Consider the following 27,299-nt stretch of genomic DNA (forward strand, 5'->3'; position numbering starts at 1 on the left):
TCTTCTCTGTGGGTGGTGCTTCGTTTATGCCGGTGGGCACTACTTATGTGCGCATATGGGCATACTTGGTGACGTCAGTGGCCAAATGAGGTCCTTACCGGGCTTTTCTCCTCTGGGATGAGAGAAAAGGCTGAGGACATAAACATCAATACTATGACGTCATGGTGACGACATGAGGGATCTCAACAACCTCGCAATCGCATCACCTGTATGCGTGTCTCCTCGATAGGACGTATTATAGGGAAGGGACACGTTATTCGTTCCAACCAGTTCCTTTCCCCTCCATCATCAGGTGCCCAGTGTTGACCAGGGGGAGGCAATATAGAGACGAGGATTACTGCTCGTTTTTGTGAGGGTACCTACCCAATAGGTGACACGGGGAGAACATGCAAACTCCAAACCCTTTCTCCAACCCCACCTGTAAGGTACGGGCGCTCATGATGCGGAGGAGAGAATTTTATGACACTCATAAATCCGACTACCCAATATTCCGACCATATAGAGCACCATACTAACCATATCCCCAAACCCTAAACGCACGCGAAAGCCACGGGTGAGTCTCAGCCGGCCACGTAGTTGGGTGACCCGACATTCCTCCTGAGAAGTGTCTCATCTTTTGCTGGAAAATTGCTTGAGGATGGACAGACACTTCATTGTTTGTTGTTTGTTTGTTTGTTGTTTGTTTGTTTCTTGCAACAATTGTCTTCATTTTGTTGAGGAAATGCAGAGCCAGATCACTCATAGGATCTCTGAGGATAGAATTCTGGATGAGCAGGACATTTTGTACAAAACGGGCTACCCCTGAAAACTTTGGAAGGCAATCTTAGCTAATCAGTGTAGAATCTGAGACATCCAATAGGCTCGTCTTGATCACATGACTACATAGATCATGTGTAGCCTACCACATGTGTTTTGCAGAAATCAGTGGCGCTATAACCGGCAGATTATGGGTTTAAGGTTTAGGGATGCAGGGACAATGTTTTTCCATGGCCTCTAGAGAGTGCAGTTGTAGATGCAGTTATAGGTAAAAAAAATCACATCCGTGTGAACTGAGTGGTGCAATTCCCCCGCCCCCCCCCCTCTCTCATATTACAGCAGCAGGCACAGCACTATCTCTGTTTCTGGCGCCCCCTACTGGTACTAATAAGCCATACTCGTGCTCATGACCACGGCTATATAGATACGCACACGGCTACATAGATACGCACGGACATTGCTGGTTGTAGGAGTGGTTGCTCAAAAACTAAACAGGAATTGGCCTGTTATAGTAGTAATTGGACACCGTTTGTGATTTGTGGCATTTTGTGTATACCGAATTGTGTGATGTATGGATAAAATGTGTACGAATTATCTACATAAATGTGTTTTGCCTAAACCGGCATCATGGTGGCGCTATAACAGGCCGTTTAGGAATATTTTTTAGGCAGAGGTTCGTCGTTTGCATCCAGGGAGTGTGTGCACAGTTTGGCATGGATCGGGCCAACGGTGCCGGACATTAGCTGATAACGGACGGACACACACACACACACACACACACACACACACACACACGGACGGAGTGCAAAACATACTCTCTCCCCATGCCTTCGGCCTGGTGGAGACAATTAAGCCATTGAACAGCCTATACTTATGCTTTTTAACTGCGACTGTGACTTTGTGTAGTATGGGTGTATTAGTTGGTAGCAGCACGGTTACTATAGGTTACTGTTTTTATACATCATCATGATAAATGGCACCATTCACTTCACACAACTGTGATTGTTTCTTGAGAGACCAGAGCAGGGGTTCCCAAACTGTGGTACATGCACCACACTCCGGTAAACCACAGGTGTTAAGGGGATGTGTATAGAGCAACTGTGGGAGTATACAGCAGCAGTGACATTCTGTGATCATTAAAAAATTAAAAAATGTGGCCAAATATAACAAGTCTGAGCGTTTGGGGGTGCGTCAGCTATAGGTCAGGAGGCGACGGGGTGCACAGCCCAAAAGGTTTGGGGACCGCTGGACTTGAGGTCGCACCGCCATACACAGTACATACATAGTGGTCGGATCACCAATATGTCTGAGTCATCGTGTCGGGTGCCCATATCGTCGGTTCCATATGCACATCATTTTGTATTGGCGTAATGGTCTGATCTGTGGTTTTTGCTTACATTGGGGACACAGACATATAAATGGAATATCTTATCGTTATTGACTTGTTGACGAACATTAACATGTCTTAATGCAAGGTGCCATTTTCCGTTTAAAGAGTGTTTCAAGAAGACAAGATTAACTCCAATATTCTCATTGTCAATGATCCTCTTCTTGACCATTTCTTTTTAATTCTCTAGCATTCTCATGCAAGTGAAGCTTGAGGCCATGTTTTATTAAATCTAAACATCTGCCTTAGCACAGCCTCCCAATTATCATCACACTTTACATCAGACAACATGACAAACAAGCCCAGTGTTCTGGACTTGGCATTACTATCCACATACTTCTGAATGGTTTCTGAATAAGGCGCATTGAAAAGAATATTCAGTTTGACTACCTTAATACAATCGGTGCAGCAAGTCAGCATTTTCATAATTTGTACAACACGACCACATTCACAAGGCCTGTACTTTCCCCAAGCAGACTTATCAATTAAGGTGTTCGGATAAAAATGTCTTAAAACCTTCCTTGAACACATCACCCTAATTAAAGCTAGCAGTGTATTGTATAATAATAGTCAGTGAGTTGATGGTTTATTCGGCGAGAGACGGGATGCATTTAAGGTACATTTAGACTGAGCCATAACTAATGACAGCTTAAACTTAACAATTTGTAGACTAATTCATGACTTAACTTTTCTTAAAATTCCTTAAACACTAGCATATAGCGTATTAATTTATATCAAGTGGAAACACATTTAGCCTATACATTTGATAGCTTAATATACCTTAATGTACAATCTACTGGCAAATAACTTATCTTAGATTAATATTATGTGACCTATGAACACTAACAAGCCTTTTCTTCTACCTTAACTTATCAGTGACTGCTCTTAATGTGATCTTTGGTGTCTCTTACTTAAATGCAAAAGCAAAATTCTGAATGTACTTTAGGTTAAATGTCCATGCCATGCCTTACCCATACGTCATACATCATGGTTAGCATGCCAATGACCCTAGACACTTAAAGGACCACTTCTCAACCTATCTTCATATAATAGGTCCTCACTAAAAGTCATGATAAAATGCTACTATTTTTTTCTACTCAGTCTGTGTCTCATAGGAGGGCTGTGGGCAGTTTAGAAACTGTCCTCCAGTGACATCATTAGGCAGATTTTTTTTAAACAAGATTTCTTTACGCAAATGTTTAGATTTTTATTATCGTGAAAACGATGGCTTCCATTTTCGCATTGCAACTTTTCAGGACTATAGAAAGCCTAACAGTTTTTATTACCTTGTATTCCCCATCGATGATGTCACTGGAGGGCGGGTTTCTGAACTGCCCACAGCCCTCCTATGAGACACAGACAGAGTAGAAAATAATAATTGCGGCATTTTTTCATGATTATTAGTGAGGGCCTATTATATGAAGATAGGTTGTAAAGTGGGGAAGTGGTCCTTTAACACGATAACTTGCATACAGGTCCTTGAATAACCATGTGTTTTCTTAATTGACCTTATTAGTTTTGTTTAAAAAAAACCCCATCATAATTGGGTCGATGGGAGTTCACACCACCCGGATATAATGTAAAAGCAAAATGTCTTTGACCGGAATAAATGAATGTTCAAAATGTAGGATTGAGACTGTAGTTGTAGTTGTTAAAAGTCTGCATAGCCCTTCATCAATGTGGAGCTAAAGTCCATACAGAACTACATGACATTTTAACTACATGGATTGTAGTTGTCTGGCTGTAAAGTACAGTAGGTCAATCGGAACAGGGTTTTTTTCCTTGTTAATAACACCACCCACGTTGAACTCATTGTCTGTTTCTCCATTTGTACCTTTTACAAAACACACTATTGCTTCTGTTGAAAACACAATGAAATTACACTATTCTACATCCACATTTCTTTGTTTGTTTGTTTGCTTTTTTTAACAAAAAAATCAGTTCCTCTGAAAAGTATATGAAAAACTACAAAGCACCAGTTCTCTGCATTAATTAAATGTCTAGCACTGTTAAGCACTTACCTTTAAGACTTTGAAGTTTATTGCATTGGATGTCACTCACGAAAGCAACATAAAAATGTGCACTACGTACATTAGATCAGACAATATAATTTATGCTGCTGCTTGCTTGCTTGTTTGGGGCGATGATGCCACAACCTACATTTTAAAGGAGAATTCCATGCTAAAAGGATTTCTTACCTTTATTTGTAGTTGTTACGTCCCCACCAAAGAGGTCCAGGTGTTATTTTGTGCAAAAGCGCATTATTGGCTATTTCCACTAATATATGTATGCCCTCAATTAATTGAATTGAATTGAATTGCATTGAATTGAATGGGGCATTGTGGTGTTGCGCTAATTCGCTTATTTCCATCGCTCAAAAATCTATTTATTTTGTATATATCCTCTCTTCATAATGTAAATAGTATCCCAAGCGGCACACTTTACTACTTATTTCGACGGAAATAAGCGCAAACCCAACCGCCTATTGAGGGCTTATATTAGGGGAAATGCACGTTTGCACGAAATAACACCTGGGCCTCTTTGGTGGGGACGTATTAACGACTACAAATAAAGGTAAGAAAGCCTTCTAGCATGGAATTCTCCTTTAAGGATGGGAAGTTAGCAGTCAGCCACTGCCGCCAACAGGGATATGGGCTGGTGGCCACCCTCTTTCCAACAGCCCGATGGTGGTTCTTGGTATGCGTGAAGAAGAGGACCTGGACCAGCTCCATCCTGATCTCCTTGCGTCCTCTTCCCCTAATGGCCACTGCTAAGTGAATCCCCCCCGTAATCTCCTATATTTATCCCCCCCCCCAGTCGATCCTATTTGTCGATGAGCTTGCATAGGCTCTGCCGGAGGTCGTTCAGGTCAAAGATCTTGATGTCCAGGATTTCGATGGCCCTCTGGATCTCTGAGTCCACGCGGTCTCGGTCTTCCAGCGTGTTGTTCAGGTTTTGCTCCGTGTTTTGGATGCGCCTCTCCAGCTCCGAGTTACGCATCTCCATATCCTGAAGGCGGAAAACAAGAGGGGAGAATAATAGGGCAGAGAACAGGGGGACGTGCAAGAGAGTGTTAGAGGTCACTTTTGGACAAAAAAATATATAGTGAAAATAGCAGATCTACAAGCTCACAGGAGAGCTTGTAGATCAGATATTTTCGGTGGCGCAACCCAGCACTCTTTATCTACAATGTAACGACATGGATTTAGAAACAAAATTTGTTCAATGTACAAATAATGCTGTGTTCAAGTTCAGGAGACAAAAAGGCAATCCTCTTGAATGCTGCCTAAAGGGGCTTTTGCATTTCTTTCACCGTAGGAACTGCTGCATTCGTAGTCTATTCGAGGGCAGTTGTTTTACAGACGGGTAAAAGGGCAGTTGTTTTACAGACGGGTAAAAGGGCAGTTGTTTTACAGACGGGTAAAAGGGCAGGGGCTGAAGCCCCCTTTGATGCACGTGCCTGCCATCACTTATGATGCATAAAAATACATTGCGATACTTGGTCTAGCTTGTTAAGAGCCTAGATACTGTATGTCCACTAGGTCTAATATATACAGTACCTGTAGTGTATATTGTTATGGTGCAGCTGTCCGTTGAAGGAGCCACAGTATGATTGCTGCCCTTGATATCATGTTACATAAAGCATAGCCATCCATCACAACCTAGATTAGTCTCCACTGACTCCTATTTGCCTCATCGATTGATCCAGAATTCCACGACAGTCAGGGAAAAAGTACCGAACCAAATGTCACTTTTACAAAGTATTACAGGTTTTAAAGTCGCTAAATGTGTCTGAAAATACCGTAATTTCCGGACTATAAAGCACACCTGAATATAAGCCGCACCAGCTAAATTTAGGGGGAGAAAAACAAATGTGTACATATACAAGCCGCACTGGACTATAAGCCACAGGTGGGCCATAGAGATAGATTTAGAAGGTCCCCTAGTAGCCGTTAGCTGTAAAAAATCCATAGGCCGCAGGTTTCAAAGCATGGGGAAAAAAGTAGCGGTTTATAGTAATTACGGTACACATGGTACACATTTACCATGAATCCAATACGTAGTGGACCCCTGCTCTATAAGAGTTAAATTAATGCTCAGGATTTTACCGTGTATTTGTGATCGTGTCAAATCATAACGGGTCCATAACGGGTCCATTTGGTTCCGTTTGTACACTCTCAAGAGTTAAATTAACATCGATTTTACAATATAAATTGGGGTCTCAGAGATATAAATGCCATTAAATGGGGGTCCGTAGACTAATACGCATGTCAAACTGGGGGTCCTTGAGATTAAAATGGTTGAGAATCACTGCGAGAGCCGCAAACATTATGGGGATACGTATATGGGGATTATGGGGATACGTATATGGGGATTATGGAGATACGTATATGGGGATTATGGGGATACGTATATGGGGATTATGGAGATACGTATATGGGGATTATGGGGATACGTATATGGGGATTATGGGGATACATATATGGGGATTATGGGGATACGTATATGGGGATTATAGGGATACGTATATTTTCAAATGGGGGTCCACGGGCTAAGTAGTGTCAATGTGGACGTCCTTGACATGAAAAAGTTTGGGAACCACCTCACCCCTGCCCACTTTGACAGGCTGGAATGGCTTAGGGTCGACGACAGAGTACAGCATCTTGCAATGGGTCTGGTCCACAAGATTCGATACACCAAGATACCCATGTACCTGTCTAGATACTTCCTTAATGTTAACGTAGTCCACACCCACAACACCAGAGGGAGTTCAACGAACCATGTACAACCCAGATTCGGCACAAACAAGGGACTAAATTATTTGCGCTCCCATGCCACCAAAATGTGGAACGCCCTACCAACAGTCATTAAGACATGCAAATCCCTTGACTCCCTCAAAACCGCTCCCAAAGGGCACCTACGGACGGCTGCAATTCAAAACTGTCCCTCGTGAAATCTGAATCCCCCCATCGCCCCCCCCCCCCTTTCCCCTCACTGTATAAGTTTATTTTCCCTTTTTACCTCCTTTATGATGAAATCCTGTTCTGTTCTTTGACTATATATATAGAAGTGTCTATTTGTATGTCTCTAAATGTTTTGATGAATTGAACATGGTGGACCCTCTTGTAAACAAGTGTAATGCTTAATTGGGTCGTCCACTCACAGTTAACAGTCTTTGTATTGAGTTTGTGCTTGAAATGTACTCTAATTCTGCAAACTGTTAATAGATATTTCAATCAATCAATCAATGTAAAGAAAGAGTATAGTCATTCACTTGTACCTGTAGTCTGTGCATGGCCTCGTCTCTTTCCTGCTCCATCTCATGGTATTCTGCTTTCTTACTCTGCAGACAGTGGATCTCCTGGAAGAGCAAGAAAGTAACATATCATTTTTCCCTATTTCTATTTAATTTTGACTTTGTTGTGCCAAGTTAAGCCATTGTTTATTCGTCTCATTTCTTTCGCAATTTTTTTTGATAATGATTACTTATGCATTGTAGTGATTTAATGAATCAATCAATCGATAATAAAACTGCGTTTTGAAGTGGTAGTCAGCTGAGGGAGGGGAAAGGAACTGGTTGGAATAACGTGTTCCTTCCACGCGCTATACATGCAACCAGGGAAACTCCCCCCCTGTAACTTGGAGCAACTTGGACACTCATGCATGAAGGAAGTACGAGTTCAAGTCCGTTGCTCTCCCCAGGTTGGCGGAGGGTGTGGAGAAAATTGACGCATGGGTGAAAAATGGGTTACAAAATCGTGGGATTTTCTTTTTTTTAATAAAACAAACAAACATTGGAGGTTGGGTAAAGAGAATGGAGTGCCAAACCTCATCCTTGGCCTTCAGCAGAGACTCCAGCTCCTCCAGAGACTGGCTCAGCTCGTCCTTCAGAAGGTCACTGGGGCCTTGGCCTCCCTGGGCCTCCAACTCAGCCACCTGATGTGGAGAAGCGCAATATGAACATACATACAGGCACAACCAGTGTTAATTTCGTTGACTAAAACTAAGACGACATTTTTTTCCGTCGACTGCCCTTTTCCACTGACGAAAGCTAAATGGAACCTGAGCTATAATGACCGAAACAAAGAGTAAATGTACTGTCAATTTCGTCAACAAATAAAAACTAGACTAAAAAGGAAGGGACTAGTGGACAAGAGATCCAGTATAAGTCATTTTACACTTGGTTGCATGCTGAAAATAGCCGATCTCACAACGCGTTGTCAATTTGCAGCTATGAAAATTCAAAAAAATCCAATGGCAGTCCCTCAGTCAAATGTAGTCACATTATAGACATTTACTACTATATTATACTTTGTCTTAACGTCTGTGATGACTGTGATTATGAACACTAGCCTCCTCCCCTACCTCCTTTACCTCCTCCCCTACCTCCTCCCCTACCTCCTTTCTGTAGCATTCAACCTCCTCCCCTACCTCCTTTCATTCAACCTCACCTGCTGCATTCCATCTGTAGCATAGAACCTCCCCTACCTCCTTTCATTCAACCTCACCTGCTGCATTCCATCTGTAGCATAGAACCTCCCCTACCTCCTTTCATTCAACCTCACCTGCTGCATTCCATCTGTAGCATAGAACCTCCCCTACCTCCTTTCTGTGGCATTCAACCTCACCTGCTGCATTCCATCTGTAGCATAGAACCTCCCCTACCTCCTTTCATTCAACCTCACCTGCTGCATTCCATCTGTAGCATAGAACCTCCCCTACCTCCTTTCTGTAGCATTCAACCTCACCTACTGCATTCCATCTGTAGCATAGAACCTCCCCTACCTCCTTTCATTCAACCTCACCTGCTGCATTCCATCTGTAGCATAGAACCTCCCCTACCTCCTTTCATTCAACCTCACCTGCTGCATTCCATCTGTAGCATAGAACCTCCCCTACCTCCTTTCTGTGGCATTCAACCTCACCTGCTGCATTCCATCTGTAGCATAGAACCTCCCCTACCTCCTTTCTGTAGCATTCAACCTCACCTACTGCATTCCATCTGTAGCATAGAACCTCCCCTACCTCCTTTCATTCAACCTCACCTACTGCATTCCATCTGTACCTGTACCTCCTTAGTATACAGAAGTGGTTCTCAAACTGTCAAGGACCCCCAAATTGACACTTATTAGCCCGCTGACCCCCATTTGAAAATAATATGCCAGGGACCCCCATAAGAGAAGATTTTTACGGCTCTAGCAGTGATTCTCAACCATTTTAATTTCTAAGGACCCCCAGATTGACATGCATTAGGCTACAGACCCCTAATTAATGGCACCCGTGTGAAGTGAGTGCATGGTGCAACTCCATGTGGGGGTTCCTGGGGGGGTCCCCGGAAGTTCCAAACCCACAGGAACGCGGCCAGTGTTGCCGGCCCGGTTCCGGCGAGCCGACCCGCGTCCGAAGTGGTCGAGAAATGTGGGGGTCCCCGGGTCCCTCTACTGTACTGTACTGTAACACAATCAAATATACAGTTAATATGTGTGTGTGTGTGACTGTGTGTGTGTGTGTGTGTGTGTGTGTGTGTGTTAGGCTGCACAACAGTGGCATTTGGTTGTGAAAACCAACCAAAAGCTAGTTTCGTGCTCGAACAGACCCAGCCAGGGACCCAGGGACACAGCCAGGGACACACCGACACACATACAGGTATAGCTGTCTAATTTAACTCTGAATGTGTACAAATGGAACCAAATGGACCCGGCCAGGGTCCACTTTTCATTCCATTTACATGCTCAACATTTCTAACATCAAACTTTGGTGTACTCAAAATGACCTTAGGTTCACATTCTGGCAATATTCTCCTCCAAATAAGTACCAAACATGCCTCCCCCCCCCGGCTTACTGGCATACTGTGCTGTGTTCTAGAAAATGTGATCAGTCGGCTATTAACGCTTTATGCTTTCCACAATTCATCCAAGTGATATCATGACTCAAAACTGTTTTATATAGGAACAATGTGGTGCTGTGTGATTAAAAAAAAAAGGAATGTTACTACAGGTATATGAAAATTAATGAATAGCTAAAGCTGTCCTTGCTTAGCGCATGCACGGCCCAGAGTAGACCACCTCCCAAAGCCAGCAGGCGGGGCTAGAGAGACATTACTGGTGGGAATTGAATCCTCACTGGTGTCAGCTGGGCCCCATAAAGCAGAACCACACTCTAGAAGGACACCTGGAAAAGGTCCCCACCTCTCCAAGGGGGTGTGTGTGTGTGTGTGTGTGTGTGTGTGTGTGTGTGTGTGTGTGTGTGTGCACGTGTGTGAGAGAGAGAGAGAGAGAGAGAGAGAGAGAGAGAGAAAGAGAGGCTGAGAGAAGAGAAGAGAAGAGAAGAGAGGCTGAGAGAAGAGAAGAGAAGAGAAGAGAGGCTGAGAGAAGAGAAGAGAGGCTGAGAGAAGAGAAGAGAGGCTGAGAGAAGAGAAGAGAAGAGAAGAGAAGAGAAGAGAAGAGAAGAGAAGAGAAGAGAAGAGAAGAGAAGAGAAGAGAAGAGAAGAGCCATACGGAGGGATAGAGGCTGGGATTATTTTCAACTCTCTACGGGCTAGGAGAGGAGAGGAGAGGAGAGGAGAGGAGAGGAGAGGAGAGCTAGAAAAAAACGAAGGGGTAAAAAAAAGGGAAGAAGAAACGTGCATGGCTGCCAGGCTCCCTCTAGTGATTTCTCATTCCTCCTAAACTGGGACATTGAAAGTAGGATATGGCTGTCCTACAAACCCCTCTCTCTCTCTCTCTCTCTCTCTCTCTCTCACAGACCCCCGGAGACGTGAACCATTTTCAGCCACCTGGTCGTCATCTTCCTTCAGCTATGAAAAAAAAGGAGAGCATGCATGCCGCAAAGCAGACCATAAGGGCTCGGATTTGAAGATAATCCATGGCTGACATTTACAGAGTGGTAGATGAAGAAAAAATAAATAAAAAACAACAGGGATCAATACTTTTACTACAGTTAATGAGGCTGTAAATGAGAACAAAAATATATATGAAGGTCCTAAATTTAAAAGGGGTTTCTTGTAAGCCACCAGCTTAAATAAAAATTAATTTGCTGCTTTCTTTCATTTTAGCTATTTTTGACAGGGGGGGGCAGGGCATTCGAACAAATGTTTTTTTACCAGGTGCTGTGTGGAGCTGGTTTTATGAACGATCGCTTTGCCAAGCTTATATCTCTCTCATTGGCTGCCGTAGTGGCCGTACTAGCAAGCTATCATTCTCATTGGCTGCCTTGTCTCTAGGCAACCAGTCACTTTTTGCCTCTAGCCGACCTCTCAGCCATGGGATGCTATAGCAGCTGAACGGCCATGAAGTCAAACCATCAGACACTACTTGAAACTTGAACCCGCCGCCATGATGCCTCAGAATTCTTTAGGCTAACTAGTTTGAGCATAACAGTGCAGCACAGAATACCGCGGACCCCCCGCAATTTTGACACATAATATGAGAGATGTTCTTTAATACCTGCCAAGCCAATGTCAACACTACAACCGACAGCTGTGCGTGAGGTGCGATATATAATGCTTTGGAGAAAATGGTCTACCTGAGAGTGTAAGCAACTTTGACGATGGAGAGGGCCAATATAGAGCGTCGCAGTCCTGCCCCCTCGAGAGACCCAGAAAATAAATCCCAATTTAAGAACAAAATAATTAGAAAGAAGAAGAAAACGGCACGTTACAACACTTTTTTTTGGTTTTTCTTCTTTGTAATTATTTGTTTGGTCCAAAATATTGTGTTTCTTGTCATGATTTGTCACGACAAGAGTTGGCTTTGAAGCTTATAAGGTCTTTAAATAAATAAGTTTTGAAAGGTCTATGGGAAAAATGCATCGGAAACTATTTCCTGGGCCTGGCGTCGTCATGAAAGGGGGCGGGACTGTGACGCTCTATAATCCCATACTCACTCCAGAGGGCCACATTGCATACTGTATAGCCTACTATGGTATCAAAAATAGCAGATCTACAAGTTCAAAACCGGTTGCTCAGCGACACGTTTTGAGCTTGTAGATCTGCTATTCTTTGCTATATTTGAATTGAAATCCTTTTAATATATTTTTTGGAATCCTGAAAAGTATGTTACTTTTGATAGTATAGTCATTCAGCTACTACTATAGACTGAAGTAATTAAAGCGGGTCATGTTTGGATGATTGGAATTGTAACAGCTGAAATCAATAGTACATCAGTATTCTGATATTAACCTGTGGGCCACATTATGTATGCTGTTAAGGTACTGTATATTAGACTGGTTCAATTTCAGGGGGAAAAAAATACAATAAAAATCAGAAAGGACGAATTGAATTGTCTGAAAATGATGGCCCAATTAACCAATTGTGACCCCTCCCAGTATTTTCAACCACAAGTCGGCTCTAATGAAACTTCACAATAGGCCAAAATACTTTTTTTTTTTTTTTTTGGTGGTTTTCGTTTTTTAGCCACATTAACACAGTTGGAATGTTAAAGAATGTTTGTATTCCATCAGAAAGTCGTTTTAGTGTCATTAAGTCCCCCCCCCCCCCCAGAAGCAAAGATTTGAGTTAAAAACGACGTTCGCTCTGAACGAATATATATTCAAATATTTGCGCCACATTTTCACGATTTTACAAAAATAGCAGATCTACAATCTACAAGCACTCGGTGCCGCGCTACGAGCTTGTAGATCTGCTATTTTTCCAATATAGCTAAAGTATAACATAATGCTTAAATCACCAAAAAGGGGTTTCCCGCACAGAATGGATTAATCAAGACCCGCGTGACCCTCTCTCTGGCAGATAAAGGCCACCACCCGCCTGCTGGGATTATCCATCTCTTGACATTTTTGAAAAGCAAAGAGACTGAGGGAGAAAAGGAGAGCGACGCACGCACACACACACACACACACACACACACACACACGCACACACGCGCACACACACGCACACACACACACACACACACACACACACACACACACACGGACTGACTCATCAGTGTCACATTATTGTTCTTGTTTGGCTAAGGCTTTGGCTCGCCTGCAGCTCGTCTGCTGCCACTACAAGGTTTCACCGCACTGCCACGGACAACTGGATGTGTGTTGATCCCTGACCGTCAACTTCTCCCCTGCTTCTTTACAACGGGAAGATATTTAAGCAATATTACACGAGAGGGGGGGGGGGGGTTTAACGTCATTAATGCACGCCCGCGATGCTGCAGGAACGAGCCCGTGCAGGGCGATTTCCGAAAGCAACGACGGATGTACGGTATAGTCACTACGACCACAAATGTCCCAAGAAACTAGCTAGCCTAGCCACCGAGTCGGGGAGTTTGGGAGAATAGAGCAGCTGAATTATTTGTTTTGATTAGGTGTGGAGTGGCGCTCGTCTGAACCACGGCTAAGAAGGCTGTTTCAACCAATCAGATTGCTTCCTCAAAACGACCTGTTGTATGATATAAGACAATGATGGAAGACTGAAGACTTTAGCTATATTATCAAGGGCCAAAACACAAGTCCACAAGACCTCCCCAGAAGCAAAGATTTGAGTTTAAAACGTTCGCTCTGAAAGAATATATATTCAAAGATTTCAGGCACATTTTCAAGATTTTGAGCTTGTAGCTTGAGCTATGAGCTTGTAGATCTGCCATTTTTTTCAATATCTAAAAGTATAACATATGCTTAGAACACCAAAAAGGGGTTCCCGCCTCCAAAATGGGTTTTAATGTAAGTCGCTCCGCATTAAGAGTGTCCATTTTGGGCGGGAACCCCATTTGGTGTCAGCGTTATGCTATGCTTTAGCTATTGAAAAATAGCAGATCTACAAGCTCATAGCGCGCCACCGAGTGGCGCGCTACGAGCTTGTAGGTCTGCTATTTTTGAAAAACCGTGGCGCAAATTTGGAAACATAGGTAGAAACATAGGTAGCCTATTTCAGAAAACTGTCATGATTTAGAAGACTATTTTTTTTTTCTCCCCGACGTCAGGCCTAAATGGGTTAAATGCCTATGATTGTAAATTGCTCTCACCTGGTCTCGTAGCCTGTCGGTCTCTTCCTGGTAGGCTGTAAATTGCTCTCGCCTGGTCTCGTAGCCTGTCGGTCTCTTCCTGGTAGGCTGTAAATTGCTCTCACCTGGTCTCGTAGCCTGTCGGTCTCTTCCTGGTAGGCTGTCGGTCTCTCACCTGGTCTCGTAGCCTGTCGGTCTCTTCCTGGTAGGCTTTGCTCTCACCTGGTCTCGTAGCCTGTCGGTCTCTTCCTGGTATCTCACCTGGTCTCGTAGCCTGACGGTCTCTTCCTGGTAGGCTGAATTGCTCTCACCTGGTCTCGTAGCCTGTCGGTCTCTTCCTGGTAGGCTGCCAGCTGCTTCTTCCACTGCTCCACGTTGGCGTTGGCCTCGTGCAGCGCCGCCACCAGCTTGCTGTTGCTGTCCTGGAGGGTGAACAGCTCCGCCTCCAGGTTGATCTCACAGATGGATCTGTGGAGAGGACACGCACGCACGCAGTGGTGGGAAAAAGTACTCAATAAGGGCCAGGAGGGGGTGGGGCAGAGGTGAGCGGGCGGGGTCGACATTAGCCTCGGTCCCAGGCTTACTTATTTATCTGCGAAAAGAAAAGCCTGGTCACAACCTAAGGCAGAGAAGCTATCGGCGGTTGTATCCTACGGAACAGCCGTCAAATGTATTTCCCCCGGATACGATATTTTCCCGACCAATCACAACACTTCGCGGAGAATGTAAACTGATTTGTAAAGCATCAAAATGTACTTAACGTACTCATATTGCAGAAGTTAAAAATGTGTACAAAGTCTATTGAAAATAGAAGATCGGCTATTTTCAAATGGCCAAAATGTATAGGGTTGACGTGGTTAATGTATGTTTTCTAATCAAAATTAAAATCGCCAAAGTAACTAGTAACTAAAGTTTTCAAATAATTGTAGTGGAGTGAAAGTAAAAGTACTGGCAATTGGAAATACTCAAGTAAAGTACAAATACCTCAAAATTGTACTTAACAGTACTTAAACAGTACTTAAGTAAAAGTACTTAGTTACTTTCCACCACTGCATGCGTGCACGCACGCACGGGCACACAGTGGTGAAAAAAGTACTCAAATGTTTTACTTAAGAAAAAAGTATCAATATTGCAATGTAGACATACTCCGTTACAAGTAAAAGAAAGTCCGGAATTCAAAATGTACAAACATATTGGCATCACAAATGTAGCCTACTTAAAGTGCCTAAAGTAAAAGTATATATTGCAGATCTCAATCTATCGTGGTTAAAATGGAGTTTGAAGTTTGTATATAGGAAGGGGGCAGGGCAGCTAAAATGAATATCTTAACTTTAAAACTGTCTGTGGTGTTCACATAAGCCTGAGTAGACCAAAAGGTTTTTTTAGTCTCCTCTGGCCACCTTCTCCAAGAACACGGGCAACTCACCGCAATTAAGGCAGCTACAATTAATATCAAATATCTAAGGTGATATTGGCTTCACGCCGTGTTGTGAACTTGTAAATCGGCTGTTTTCATTGCTTCTTAGGTCACATTCCCACCTAATACTTTGGTAGACTCGATGCGAATGGGCGGAGAAATTGGGATTCTTGCATATTTAATTTGCTGCGGTTTGCCTTCACACTGTCATCCGCAGCAAATGGAAACGCAGCAGGGGGCACCTTGTCGTGCCGTCTGGGACTGGATCTCTCTCTCTCTCACTATACGCACGCAGCCACGCACTGTTCTTTTGGGCATGGAGGCACAGCGCTGAGCGCATTGATACAACAGACAGCAGCGCAAAATGTTTACAAGTTTATCGAGATGAAAGTCCCTACTCCCCAGTCCTCACACAGTGACAGCACTCCATGTTTACGGCACGCACCGACAGACAGACAGAATATTCTGTAGGCTATAATAACACTGCAGTGTTTTTATGTAAGCAATTGATTCATGTACTCGTCCTCATTTCGATCGGGGCTTCAGTCTCCTCATTCGACCACGTCTATCCACGATAACGGGACATCTTTGCGCTGCGTAAAATATGCCTTCTCCGTCTCCAACTGTGTTCAGCTCCTCACCCGCCACATTGTTTGCTTCATTTCCTTTATTTGCTGCGGATTGCATTCCTACCTAACCTGACGCTGCCAGATGAGGGCGGTATTGGGGAAACATATTCCCCAACACAACACTCATCTGGGATCTCTGACGGAGTTGAGCCCTGAGTCAGATCTGCTTCGTACCGAACCAATCAGCGTGAGCTATGTGCGAAACCGGATGTGAAGCTATATAGACACGTCAATATGATTGGTTGTGTTTGCACGCCCACACGGTGATAGACAGACGTTCCCATCCAATCATCTACCATGTATCTTGAAAAAAAGGAACAGCCCCGTCATCGAATTTGCTTCCGCGATCCCAGATCCCAATAAGCTGTGAAACAAATTTGTGTAGCAAGCTTTTTGGATCTGGCAGCGTCAGGTTAATTCCCACCTGCACCGAATCGAAATCAAGTGCGATTGGAAGCGAAGCGAAACCCCCGTTTTTGGGAGGAGTAGAATACGGTTCTTTGCTGCGCATTAGGATTCGAATGAGCCTTCACAGCTGCCAAACAAAGCGAACTTTCGGACAATGCGCAGCAGGATTCGTTTTAATCGCAGTAACGCTTTCTGGTGTGAATATCACCTTAATTAGCCTATTTGTTCTAATTCATGGATTACTGAAAAAATAAAATAATTGAATGTAGTTGTAAAAAGTCATGAAAAGTTTTGCTTTTTTGGTAATGTTTTTTGGAAATGTTTAGAAATAATAATAATAATAATTAAAAAAAACAAATAATCTGTTTCCTCCGAAGTAGTGAAGGGCCAATCAGGGCCCAAGTATGCAAATATGGGGCGGGTTTATCACCCAAGGACATGCAGGTTCCACACAGAGATTCCAGACTAATTTCTACACAGTGATATTATTCTGGCCATGCCAGGCTACCAAAAGTTTGCAAATGGAATGAAAATGGGCCCTTATTAGGAATCACGCTGGGCAAGACCTGTCCTACGTTGTAGACGCTATCATTCGTTTGGGGGGGGTGGGGGGGACCCCTTTTGGTGTTTTAAGCCTTATGCTATACTTTAGCTATTGAAAAATAGCCGATCTACAAGCTCGTACCGTGCCGTGCTACGAGCTTATATGTCTGCTATTTTTTTTTTATCGTGAAAATGTGCTTCAAATCTTTGAATATATATTCATTCAGAGCAGGGGGGGGGGGGGGGGGTCCCTGGAACAACATATTTTCAGATGGGGGTCGGCAGGCAATTACATATATTTTCGGGGGTCTTTGACATGAAAATATGGGCCGACATAGAAATATGGGGTTTTTCAGAAAACTGTCATGACTTAGAAGTAATTTTAGAATCTGATCTCAGGTCTAAATGGATTAAGTCGTGCGTGGCTTTACGGAGACCGAGGCCATTTAGGAATAGGGGTGGGGCATGGGGGAGGCGGGGTATAGGCAGCCGCTTCGAGCGCAACCTCTTAGGGGCGCCACTTAAGCGCTCCAAAAATGTTTTTTTGCTGCTTTAAGTGGGGGGATATCGGTCGGGCAACTGGCAACCCACACATTCACATTGGGTGAGGTGACAAATGTTAGACGCTAGGGGGGGGGGGGGGTAGTCGCCACCGTCTAAAAATGAATCCTCTACGTGCTGCGTGTTGCCTAGGAGACAGGCTTAACAGCCGACCCTTCCGGCCCGGGTTCAATGGGAAGGAAAAGAAACAATAATGGATTGGATTCCCAAGTTAAAGGCTCCTTTTTTTCCCTTTGTCCGTCAAAACAAGCTTTTTTTCCAACGGACCACAAGTTATCCTGATCGCGTTTTACACAAAGTATTTCCAAGATGCCAGGTGGAATTAATTAAATTAGTCTGGCGGCGGCGATCCAGCGTGGCTTTTACTTGTTAATTCCGCAGACGGTGCATATATATTTATTTTTACCAGGCATGACACCAACTCCAAGCATCACTCAACAAAACATGGTAAGTTAATAAAATGTATTAAATCCTCCAAAACCACGCGCCACCAACCGGCCCTGAATAGAATAGGGTCCACTCTCAGAGTTACAGACCTGTAAGGGCCCTTCAGGCTCCTAGAAGTATCAATCATTTTGAGACTGATCTTCAAACATACTGCCAAACTGCTCTATATAGCAGTGCAGCAGAGCATAAACATTTCAACTGCTACAGTAGTATAGCGCGCACGAGTGCACACACACACACACACACACACACACACACACACACAGAACACCTGTGGGCACGAGTGAGACTCTGAATTAATGCTCCTATAATCCTCCTTAGATTATTAGATCTTCCGTTAAAACAATCAAACTACAGCGCACGACTCAGGGATTCATGTTAATCCTTAGATATAGAGAACTCCCGATTCGAGAATACGAAGAGTTTCGCAAAGCCCAAAAGATAAGGAACAATTAACCATTGTGCATACAGTAAGAGACTATACTCTGATATTCAAAAGACTGCTTTGGGGAAGGAGGGGGAGGACAGAACGCTGCGTTCATGGGCCAAGCAAGTTGAGCATTCTGCTCCACAAAATGCTCGTGAGTATCAAGGACACCCAGTAGACAGGCAGCCTAGAGGACATGCACACAGTGTGCGCTGCATGGCACAGTTTAACCAATTTAGGCCCGACGTCAAAATTGTCTTCTAAATGCTGACAGTTTTGTGAAATACCTCATGTTTCTTTATCAGTGGTGCTCAATATTTCATGTCATGGACCCCAAAGAATATATGTAATTGGCCACCGACCTCCATCTGAAAATATGTTGTTCCAGGAACCCCTCCTCCCCCCCCAGACGCAAAGATTTGAGTTAAAAAAGTGCTTGTAGATCTGCTATTTTTAAATATCTAAGGTATTAAGGCTTATAATACACCAAAAGGGATTCCCGTTCTGAATGGGTTAAGGCAATCATCACTGTCATTACAATCTGTACTCTGTGTTTAATCAACAGCGCTGGTAAAAACGGAACGTTTTTTTATCATATTCCGTGGCTGTGTGTAGATTTTTCAAGGCTCAGAATGTTGGTTTATTCCCCACATGCAGCTCTGAACAGCCCTAACCCTATGGACAAAGAGATCCAGAGTATATGATTTGACATGCACAAATATACATGCGCAAATCATGATTGAAACTAACTAATAATAATCTTTTTTTTTAATATTGTATTGTTGTGTTAACACAGCCTTCGCGGAAGAGGTCATCTGTGATTCCTGCAGATGTACTAATGAAAATGTATTAATGAAATTTAAAAAAAGATGCGTCGCTGCTTCCATTTGCACTTTCCCTGTGAACTGAATGTCACCTATATGCCATGTTTCTCTGGCATTATTATTGAGAACAAGAAAAATGCCAGAATCCTATTCTATACCATTGAACGACTTTGTTCTTACAAGCAGTCGTTCCCGGCTTCTAAAGCTAAGTGTAATGAGTTTGCATGCTTTTTTGATAACACAATTTGTAACATTAGAGCTGTATTGCATTACGGCTTGTTTTTTAATGTTTATGCCTTGCTTTTCTTTTCTTTTCTTCCCATTGCTCTGTAAAGCACCTTGAGCTGCATTTCATGTCATGAAAGGTGCTATACAAATAAAGTTTTATTATTATTATTACTATATATAGCTTTATTATCTTAACCACAATGGCACCATTTAATTGTTCGTTTTGCTGGAAAAGATACATTCCGAAGCGAAGCAGAAAGCTACCCGAGTTGAGTTCTGCTCAAACAACACAGGTATAATTGTAAGGTTTCTTCGTAGCCTGACACTCGTGAATTGCCACGCACTTCAAACATCTTTTTTGTAATGGCTAGCAATTCAGGGCTGGAGCCAGCATATTATTTTTTCGTCCAGAAAGGTCCAAATTAAATGTCTTATCGTCCCTGAACTTTTTCCAGAAAGGTTGACATTTTTACCATAGCAACAGGTCACCATGGTAACTTCAGTAGTAAAATGGCACTGTGTAGGGTATGAGAGCTTAGTGGGAGGATCAGGTTATACACACGTCCCACAACATTGGGATAGTAATGGAAGATTATGCTTCCCGGGTTTTGGGGGGGAAATGGAAGGCGGGGCTTTTCAGATAAAAATCTCCCCATCTGCTTGGCACGCTTTTATTCTGAAAGAATTACCCGGCAAGAAGAAGTGTTAATTAGATTTAGCCTTGAAGACCCAAAACTAAAGAATATGTTCACATTCTCTAAATTGTGTAGACTTCTTGTAAATTCACTTTAACAATAATTAACTGTAATTATACTGTAACTAAGTGTAAAATGAAGGTATAAGGCTCCATTTGGTTTCAATTTGACACTATCAAGAGTTAAAGATCTATAAGGGTCCATTTGGTTAGCAACTCTCCATTTAGCTGGGGACCACCTGGAACCCCCTCAGGGACCACTGGTGGTCCCTGGACCACTGGTTGAGAATTAAAATCCAGTGCAATCGGTATAGCGTTCTAAACCACCACCCAAGCTCATAGCGAGTGCCGCGCTACGAGCTTGTAGATCTGCTATTTAAAAAAAAAATGTGGTGCAATTATTTGAATATATTATATTCTTTCAGAGCGAACGTTTTGCTTCTTTCAATGGGTTAAGACAATTACAAAGTCAGCCTACTGCTATAACCTTTATGAATATATCAAAGATGAATGGTCTTATGTCTCAGCAGTATTCGGAAAAACTTCGCAAGCATTCATCCTCAGTAGACCAAAAACGTTGACTAAAACTAAGACGATTTTATTTTCGTCGACTACCTTTTTCCACTGACAAAAACTAAATGGAAACTAAATGAAAACTAAGCTATGGTGACTAAAACTAAGACAAAATATACCGACAATTTCGTCAACAAAAAAAAACTAGACTAAAATGTTAGGAAGGGACCTAATGGACAAGAGATCCAGTATAAGTTATTTTACACTTGGTTGCATGCTGAGAATAGCCGATCTACAAGCTCGACGCGTTGTGAGCTTGTAGATCGGCTATTTTCAGCAAGTGTAAAAAACAGTCATTACCGACGCCATCAAGGCCCGCCAAAATACATTTTAGTCGACTAAATCAACTGTAGATTGAGTCGACTGAAATCGCATGACATTTAGTCGACTAAAACGAAAACATTCCAGGTGACTAAAACGTGACTAAAACTAAATGAAAGCTATTCAAAAGACCATGACTAAAACTAAAATCTAAATGTGCTGCCAAAAGCAACACTGCAGAAGACTCAACTATACTTTCACAGCGTCCATCTTTACAGAACTGGTCCTCAAAGTGGGGTCCAATAACCCTGGGGGGAGTCAATGAGGGGGTTCCAGGGGGTCCACAACACACCAAATGGACCCTTACAGGTCTGTAACTCCAATAGTTATGGGGGACCGTGGCCTAATACATAAACCAAACCAGGGGTCCTTGAAATGAAAAAGTTTAAGAACCACTGCTTTTCAGAAAGTTTCAGAATGCTGCTGCTCGAGTCCTTACTATAATACCAAGAAAGTGGATCATGTTGTGATGTCACTCCAGTTCTCAGAATTTAAATAATGTCTGTCAATATAATGTATTTCAAAATAATACTGTTGGTTGATAAAGCATTGAAAGGTTTATATTAGGGCCAAAATACATTTTGTAATTCTGTTCCCATATAAACATGGAGAACGTTTTTGTGCACGATACACAGTACGTTATCTGGTTTTTATCTCCCGGATCAGAGCGTTCCCGTTTGCTGCTGGCTTTTTTTAATTTCTTGTAATATGCTATCATTTTGGTTTGTATTGAGCTTGTCCTAATTTGAATTTACCGGTGTGTTCTCCAAACTCTCTTATTATTATTATTATTATTATTATTATTGCATTAAAATGTAATTTTATAATGTCTTGCGACCCTTAATGTATTGTGTAAAGCACTTTGAATTGCCTTGTTGAAATGTGTTATGCAAACAAACTGTACTATGCCTGACTGTTCCCAGCTCAAAAGCAGTGCTGGAAAGTAACTAATAAGTATAGTATAGTAAAGTATAGTATAAGTACTTGTACTTAACCCATTTAGACCCGAGGACGATTCTACAAATGTCTTCTAAATCTTGACCGATTTCTGAAAAACCCATTGTCGTTCTCAAACATTTTCATGTCAAGGACCCCCCGAAATATATGTAATTGCCCGCCGAGCCACATCTGAAAATATGTTGTTCCAGAATTGAGTAGGCTACCACAGACGAAAAACAGTCTAAGTCCAAATTTCATTCTGACCCCTCCACGAAAAGGCCTCGTTGTGCTGAACCCTTATCTATCATTTACATTATGGATCAATAGTGTGGACTTGGACTGTTTTTCGTCTGTGGCAATTTTATACATTTTGGCCATTTTGAAAATAGCCATAAAAGATTACTTTCTACTTTTCGTGCTTTAAGTACATTTTTATACCATTATTTTGTACTTTAACTCAAGTACATTTTGAATTCCAGACTTTTAATTGTAACGGAGAGTTTCTATATTGCAGTATTGATACTTTTACCCAAGTAGGCTACAAAATGTGAGTATAGTGTGCGACGTGTGCGAACGTGCGTCGTGCGTGCGTTAGCGTTACCCTTCGGAGAGCATCTTCTTAATGCGTTCCTTCTCGGCAGAGAGGGTGATATCCGCGCTCTGGCTCCGGAACATCTTGTCCTCGGCCCCGTTGGAACACATCTGCGGAGACTGGAGTTCATCTCCGAGATCCTGAGACATGCAACCGGTAACGCACACATTAATAAACACACACACACACGCATGTAGACAAGAGACTGCAGTTCATCTCCGAGGTCCTGAGACATGCAACCGGTAACACACACATTAATAAACACACACATACACGCATGTAGACAAGAGACTGCAGTTCATCTCCGAGGTCCTGAGACATGCAACCGGTAACACACACATTAATAAACACACACACACGCATGTAGACAAGAGACTGCAGTTCATCTCCGAGGTCCTGAAACATGCAACCGGTAACACACACATTAATAAACACACACATACACGCATGTAGACAAGAGACTGCAGTTCATCTCCGAGGTCCTGAGACATGCAACCGGTAACACACACATTAAGAACGTAGACGAGAGACTGTGATGATAGCCATTGTAGCGCTCATCCTCCACTTCTGTATTTATTTTGCCTTACTACTGTACTGTACTGTACTATACTGTACTGGAGACTCTTCTACTTATGGCTCCAGATCATATCTAGTATATTTCGTTGGCTGGAGAAACTGGCGATGCAAAACTGCAGTAGTTCAAAAAAGTATACAGTAAAAAAGAGGGGCTTTATATATTATGGTATAAAGCAGATTAAAAAAATATTATATTAGATTTTATATATATAGTTGCTGTCCGGAAGAAACCACATAACTCAATTTCTTTTAGGTTTTTGATTTTTTTTTTTTTGTATTATTATTATTATTATTTTGCATACATCACTGCTATTGAACACCCTTTATGTCTGGTGTTTGTGTCTTTATGTCTGGTGTTTGTGTCTTTATGTCTGGTGTTTGTGTCTTTATGTCTGGTGTTTGTGTCTTTATGTCTGGTGTTTGTGTCTTTGTGTCTGGTGTTTGTGTCTTTATGTCTGGTGTTTGTGTCTTTATGTCTGGTGTTTGTGTCTTTATGTCTGGTGTTTGTGTCTTTATGTCTGGTGTTTGTGTCTTTATGTCTGGTGTTTGTGTCTTTATGTCTGGTGTTTGTGTCTTTGTGTCTGGTGTTTGTGTCTTTATGTCTGGTGTTTGTGTCTTTGTGTCTGGTGTTTGTGTCTTTATGTCTGGTGTTTGTGTCTTTATGTCTGGTGTTTGTGTCTTTATGTCTGGTGTTTGTGTCTTTATGTCTGGTGTTGGTTAAAACAATATTGAACCAATGGAAAGTATGAAAACCTCCTAACTCCATTGGATCCTCAAACTATCTGCCAGACCAGCTTACTCAAGCCATCTTTTTTTTTTTTACAATTATGATTTATGAATCAGTGCTATTGAACATACATCTGTGTGAACAAAATCATTATTTAACCAATTGAAAAGTGCATCAACAAGAACCTCCTAACTCCACTTGAGCTGGATTTTTTTTGTTTCCATTTCCTGATAAATGAACATTTTGGAGTTACGTGGTGGTGGTTATACAACAGTATAACTGATATTAACTTATGCTGTCGCTGTAGCCAAGTAATAATAATTATATAAATGAATTAGACAAAAATAATATATATGAAAGACCCACCTGTGAGAACTAGAGCAGCAACCGATCAGTAGCATGAGAAGATAGAAAGACACATCTCAGTGTGATTTAAAGGGATTGTGACATAAAATAAATGTATTTTTCATTTGTCATGAAACCTTTAAAGCTGCTATAAGCAATAATATGTCAACATTTTAATGACTTTTTTTTTTCCATTCAGCCAGCAATGAGTAGAACGCTTCCCAAAAACAATTTAGTCTCTGTGACACATCTAGGGGCCACAATCTGCATTCAAAGATGTTCCTAGAAGCTATGTCATTGGTCAGAAAAAAAAAACCTGGTCGCAATGACCAACCAATCAGGAAGTAGACGGGCAAATCGACCAATGACAAAGCTTCTAGGGAAATCTTTGAATGCAGATTGCGGCCCCTAGATGTGTCAGAGACAAAAACAAATTGTAACATTCTACCCATTGCTGGCTGTCTGAATACCAAAAAAGAAAAAAAAAAACTTTTGATATATTATTGCTTATAGCAGCTCCAAGCATGCGAGATACATTGCACAAAGTCATGACATGTTCATCTCTGCCGTACTCTGTTTCAGTTCAAGCACAGTGCTACTGATGAGGAGACATAACGTACATTTAAATGATGCAGTTCACCTTCATTCAGGGGAACTGGGATTTCCATGTGTTCAATAAATCGCTTAAGCAATTTAACCCATTTTGACCTGAGATCAGATTCTAAAAATGTCTTCTACATCCTGACAGTTTTCTGAAAAAGCTATGTTTCTATATCTCAGTCGTTCTTTCGATTTAAAAAAAATAGCAGACCTACAAGCTATGAGCTTGTAGGTCTGCTATTTGTCAATAGCTAAAGCACAACATAATGCTAACACCAAAAGGGGTTCCCGCCCGCCCAAAATCGCTTAAGCAATTTAAGCAAATTATTGAACACTGGAAATCCCAATTCCCCAAACTTGAAATTAGAGAGAAAAAAACACATAAAATCTATAGCACTCGAGAGAAAATGCACAACTTTTCCCGACTCGGGCAGATGTTGTGACTGAGGCATAATTGTTTCTATTGACCCAGTGTACTCAGCTGACCACGTATTCATCAGCGTATCGGTCGTCAGTGGAGGAAAGGAACTAAGTACATTTACTTACGTGCTGTGTACTTCAGTACAATGTTGAGGTTTTTGTACTTTATACTCGAGTATTTTCAATTTCCAGCACTTTTACTTCTACTCCACTACAAATATTGTACTTATTCTCCACTACAATTACCAGTAGGCCTATAATTATAAAAGCTTTAGTTAGTAGTTACTTTGTAGCTTTTGGTTATTGTTACAGAACATACGTTAACCACTTCAGCTCTATATACACAGTCCGGGCCATTTGAAAATAGCAGATATACAAGCTCGCGATGTGACGCATTGTGCAGCTTGTAGATCTGCCGTTTTCAAAAGATTATTATACATTTGAAAACGTTAAATGGGACATTCTACACAATAAGTACTTTTACCTTTGGTACTTTAAAGTGCATTTTTGAAGCCACTAAGGTTGAACTTTTACTCATTTTGAATTCCGGACTTTTACACGTATAATGTATTTCTAAATTGCAATATTGATACTTTTACTTAAGTTTAAAAAAAAAAGTTGTACTTGTCGTCGTCGTCCCCCCACCACTGTCAGTCGGAGACCTCTCTCTCTGCCCTGTGCTCTGCACTGCTGGACAGCCCAGGATCATTTCATCCTCTCTCTGCCCTGTGCTCTGCACTGCTGGACAGCCCAGGATCATTTCATCCTCTCTCTGCCCTGTGCTCTGCACTGCTGGACAGCCCAGGATCATTTCATCCTCTCTCTGCCCTGTGCTCTGCACTGCTGGACAGCCCAGGATCATTTCATCCTCTCTCTGCCCTGTGCTCTGCACTGCTGGACAGCCCAGGATCATTTCATCCTCTCTCTGCCCTGTGCTCTGCACTGCTGGACAGCCCAGGATCATTTCATCCTCTCTCTGCCCTGTGCTCTGCACTGCTGGACAGCCCAGGATCATTTCATCCTCTCTCTGCCCTGTGCTCTGCACTGCTGGACAGCCCAGGATCATTTCATCCTCTCTCTGCCCTGTGCTCTGCACTGCTGGACAGCCCAGGATCATTTCATCCTCTCTCTGCCCTGTGCTCTGCACTGCTGGACAGCCCAGGATCATTTCATCCTCTCTCTGCCCTGTGCTCTGCACTGCTGGACAGCCCAGGATCATTTCATCCTCTCTCTGCCCTGTGCTCTGCACTGCTGGACAGCCCAGGATCATTTCATCCTCGCCCTACTTCTCCTTTCTTTTCTCTTCCCGTGGAGACGAGTGACCCTGCAGCTCACTCATCCTCTCCTCTCCCTCTTTCTCCATACTTTTTTCTGCTTCACCTTTTGTTTTGACGACGATTATTATTATTATTATTATTTTACTGCACTTTTGACAGCCTTCAGAACAGCCTGCCAATTGATTACTTTTTTTTTTTAAACCGGAGATCAGATTCTAAAAATGTCTTCTACATCCTGACAGATTTCTGAAAAAGCTATGTTTCTATGTCGTCGTTCAAAAATAGCAGACCCACAAGCTTGAAAAATATCAGATCTACAAGCTCATAGCGCGCCACCGAGTGGCGCGCTACGAGCTTGTAGATCTGATATTTTTCAATGGCTTAAGCGTAACATAATGCTAACACCAAAAGGGGTTAGCATTCCGTTAAAACGGATGCTAAGACAATTTGACAACGGGTATTATTATAGCCTAGGTTCCCAAGTTGCATCGTTCTCAAGTAGGCCGGTGGCCGATGGGCACGTACAGGTCTAGTTGACCAAATGTAAGTACTGGATTCATACAAAACGTATATATCCGATTGACCTGGTTCCTGGTTGAATAGCTACAGGTGTAGGCTCACAATAGAGATAAAATGTCACTCGATCTAACA

The 27,299-nt window shown here is 42.4% G+C and overlaps 1 protein-coding gene across 2 annotated transcripts in view; it reads right to left on the reverse strand.

Moving 5' to 3' along the window:
- Nucleotides 1-2,283: 2,283 nt before the first annotated feature.
- Nucleotides 2,284-27,299, reverse strand: part of LOC308325932 (homer protein homolog 3-like) — a 44,521-nt gene continuing 19,505 nt past the window's right edge. For both annotated transcript variants that reach the window (XM_080778713.1, XM_080778712.1), the window contains exons 6-10: nucleotides 22,713-22,843; nucleotides 14,412-14,568; nucleotides 7,973-8,080; nucleotides 7,425-7,505; nucleotides 2,284-5,152 (exon numbers count right to left, since the gene is read on the reverse strand). In XM_080778713.1, coding sequence (XP_080634839.1) covers nucleotides 4,967-5,152; nucleotides 7,425-7,505; nucleotides 7,973-8,080; nucleotides 14,412-14,568; nucleotides 22,713-22,843 — 663 coding nt within the window. In that variant the 3' untranslated portion in view covers nucleotides 2,284-4,966. The remainder of the gene's footprint in view (nucleotides 5,153-7,424; nucleotides 7,506-7,972; nucleotides 8,081-14,411; nucleotides 14,569-22,712; nucleotides 22,844-27,299) is intronic.

The sequence above is a fragment of the Protomyctophum bolini genome (genome assembly GCF_963924005.1).
Source record: "Protomyctophum bolini genome assembly, chromosome: 12".
NCBI lineage: Eukaryota > Metazoa > Chordata > Actinopteri > Myctophiformes > Myctophidae > Protomyctophum > Protomyctophum bolini.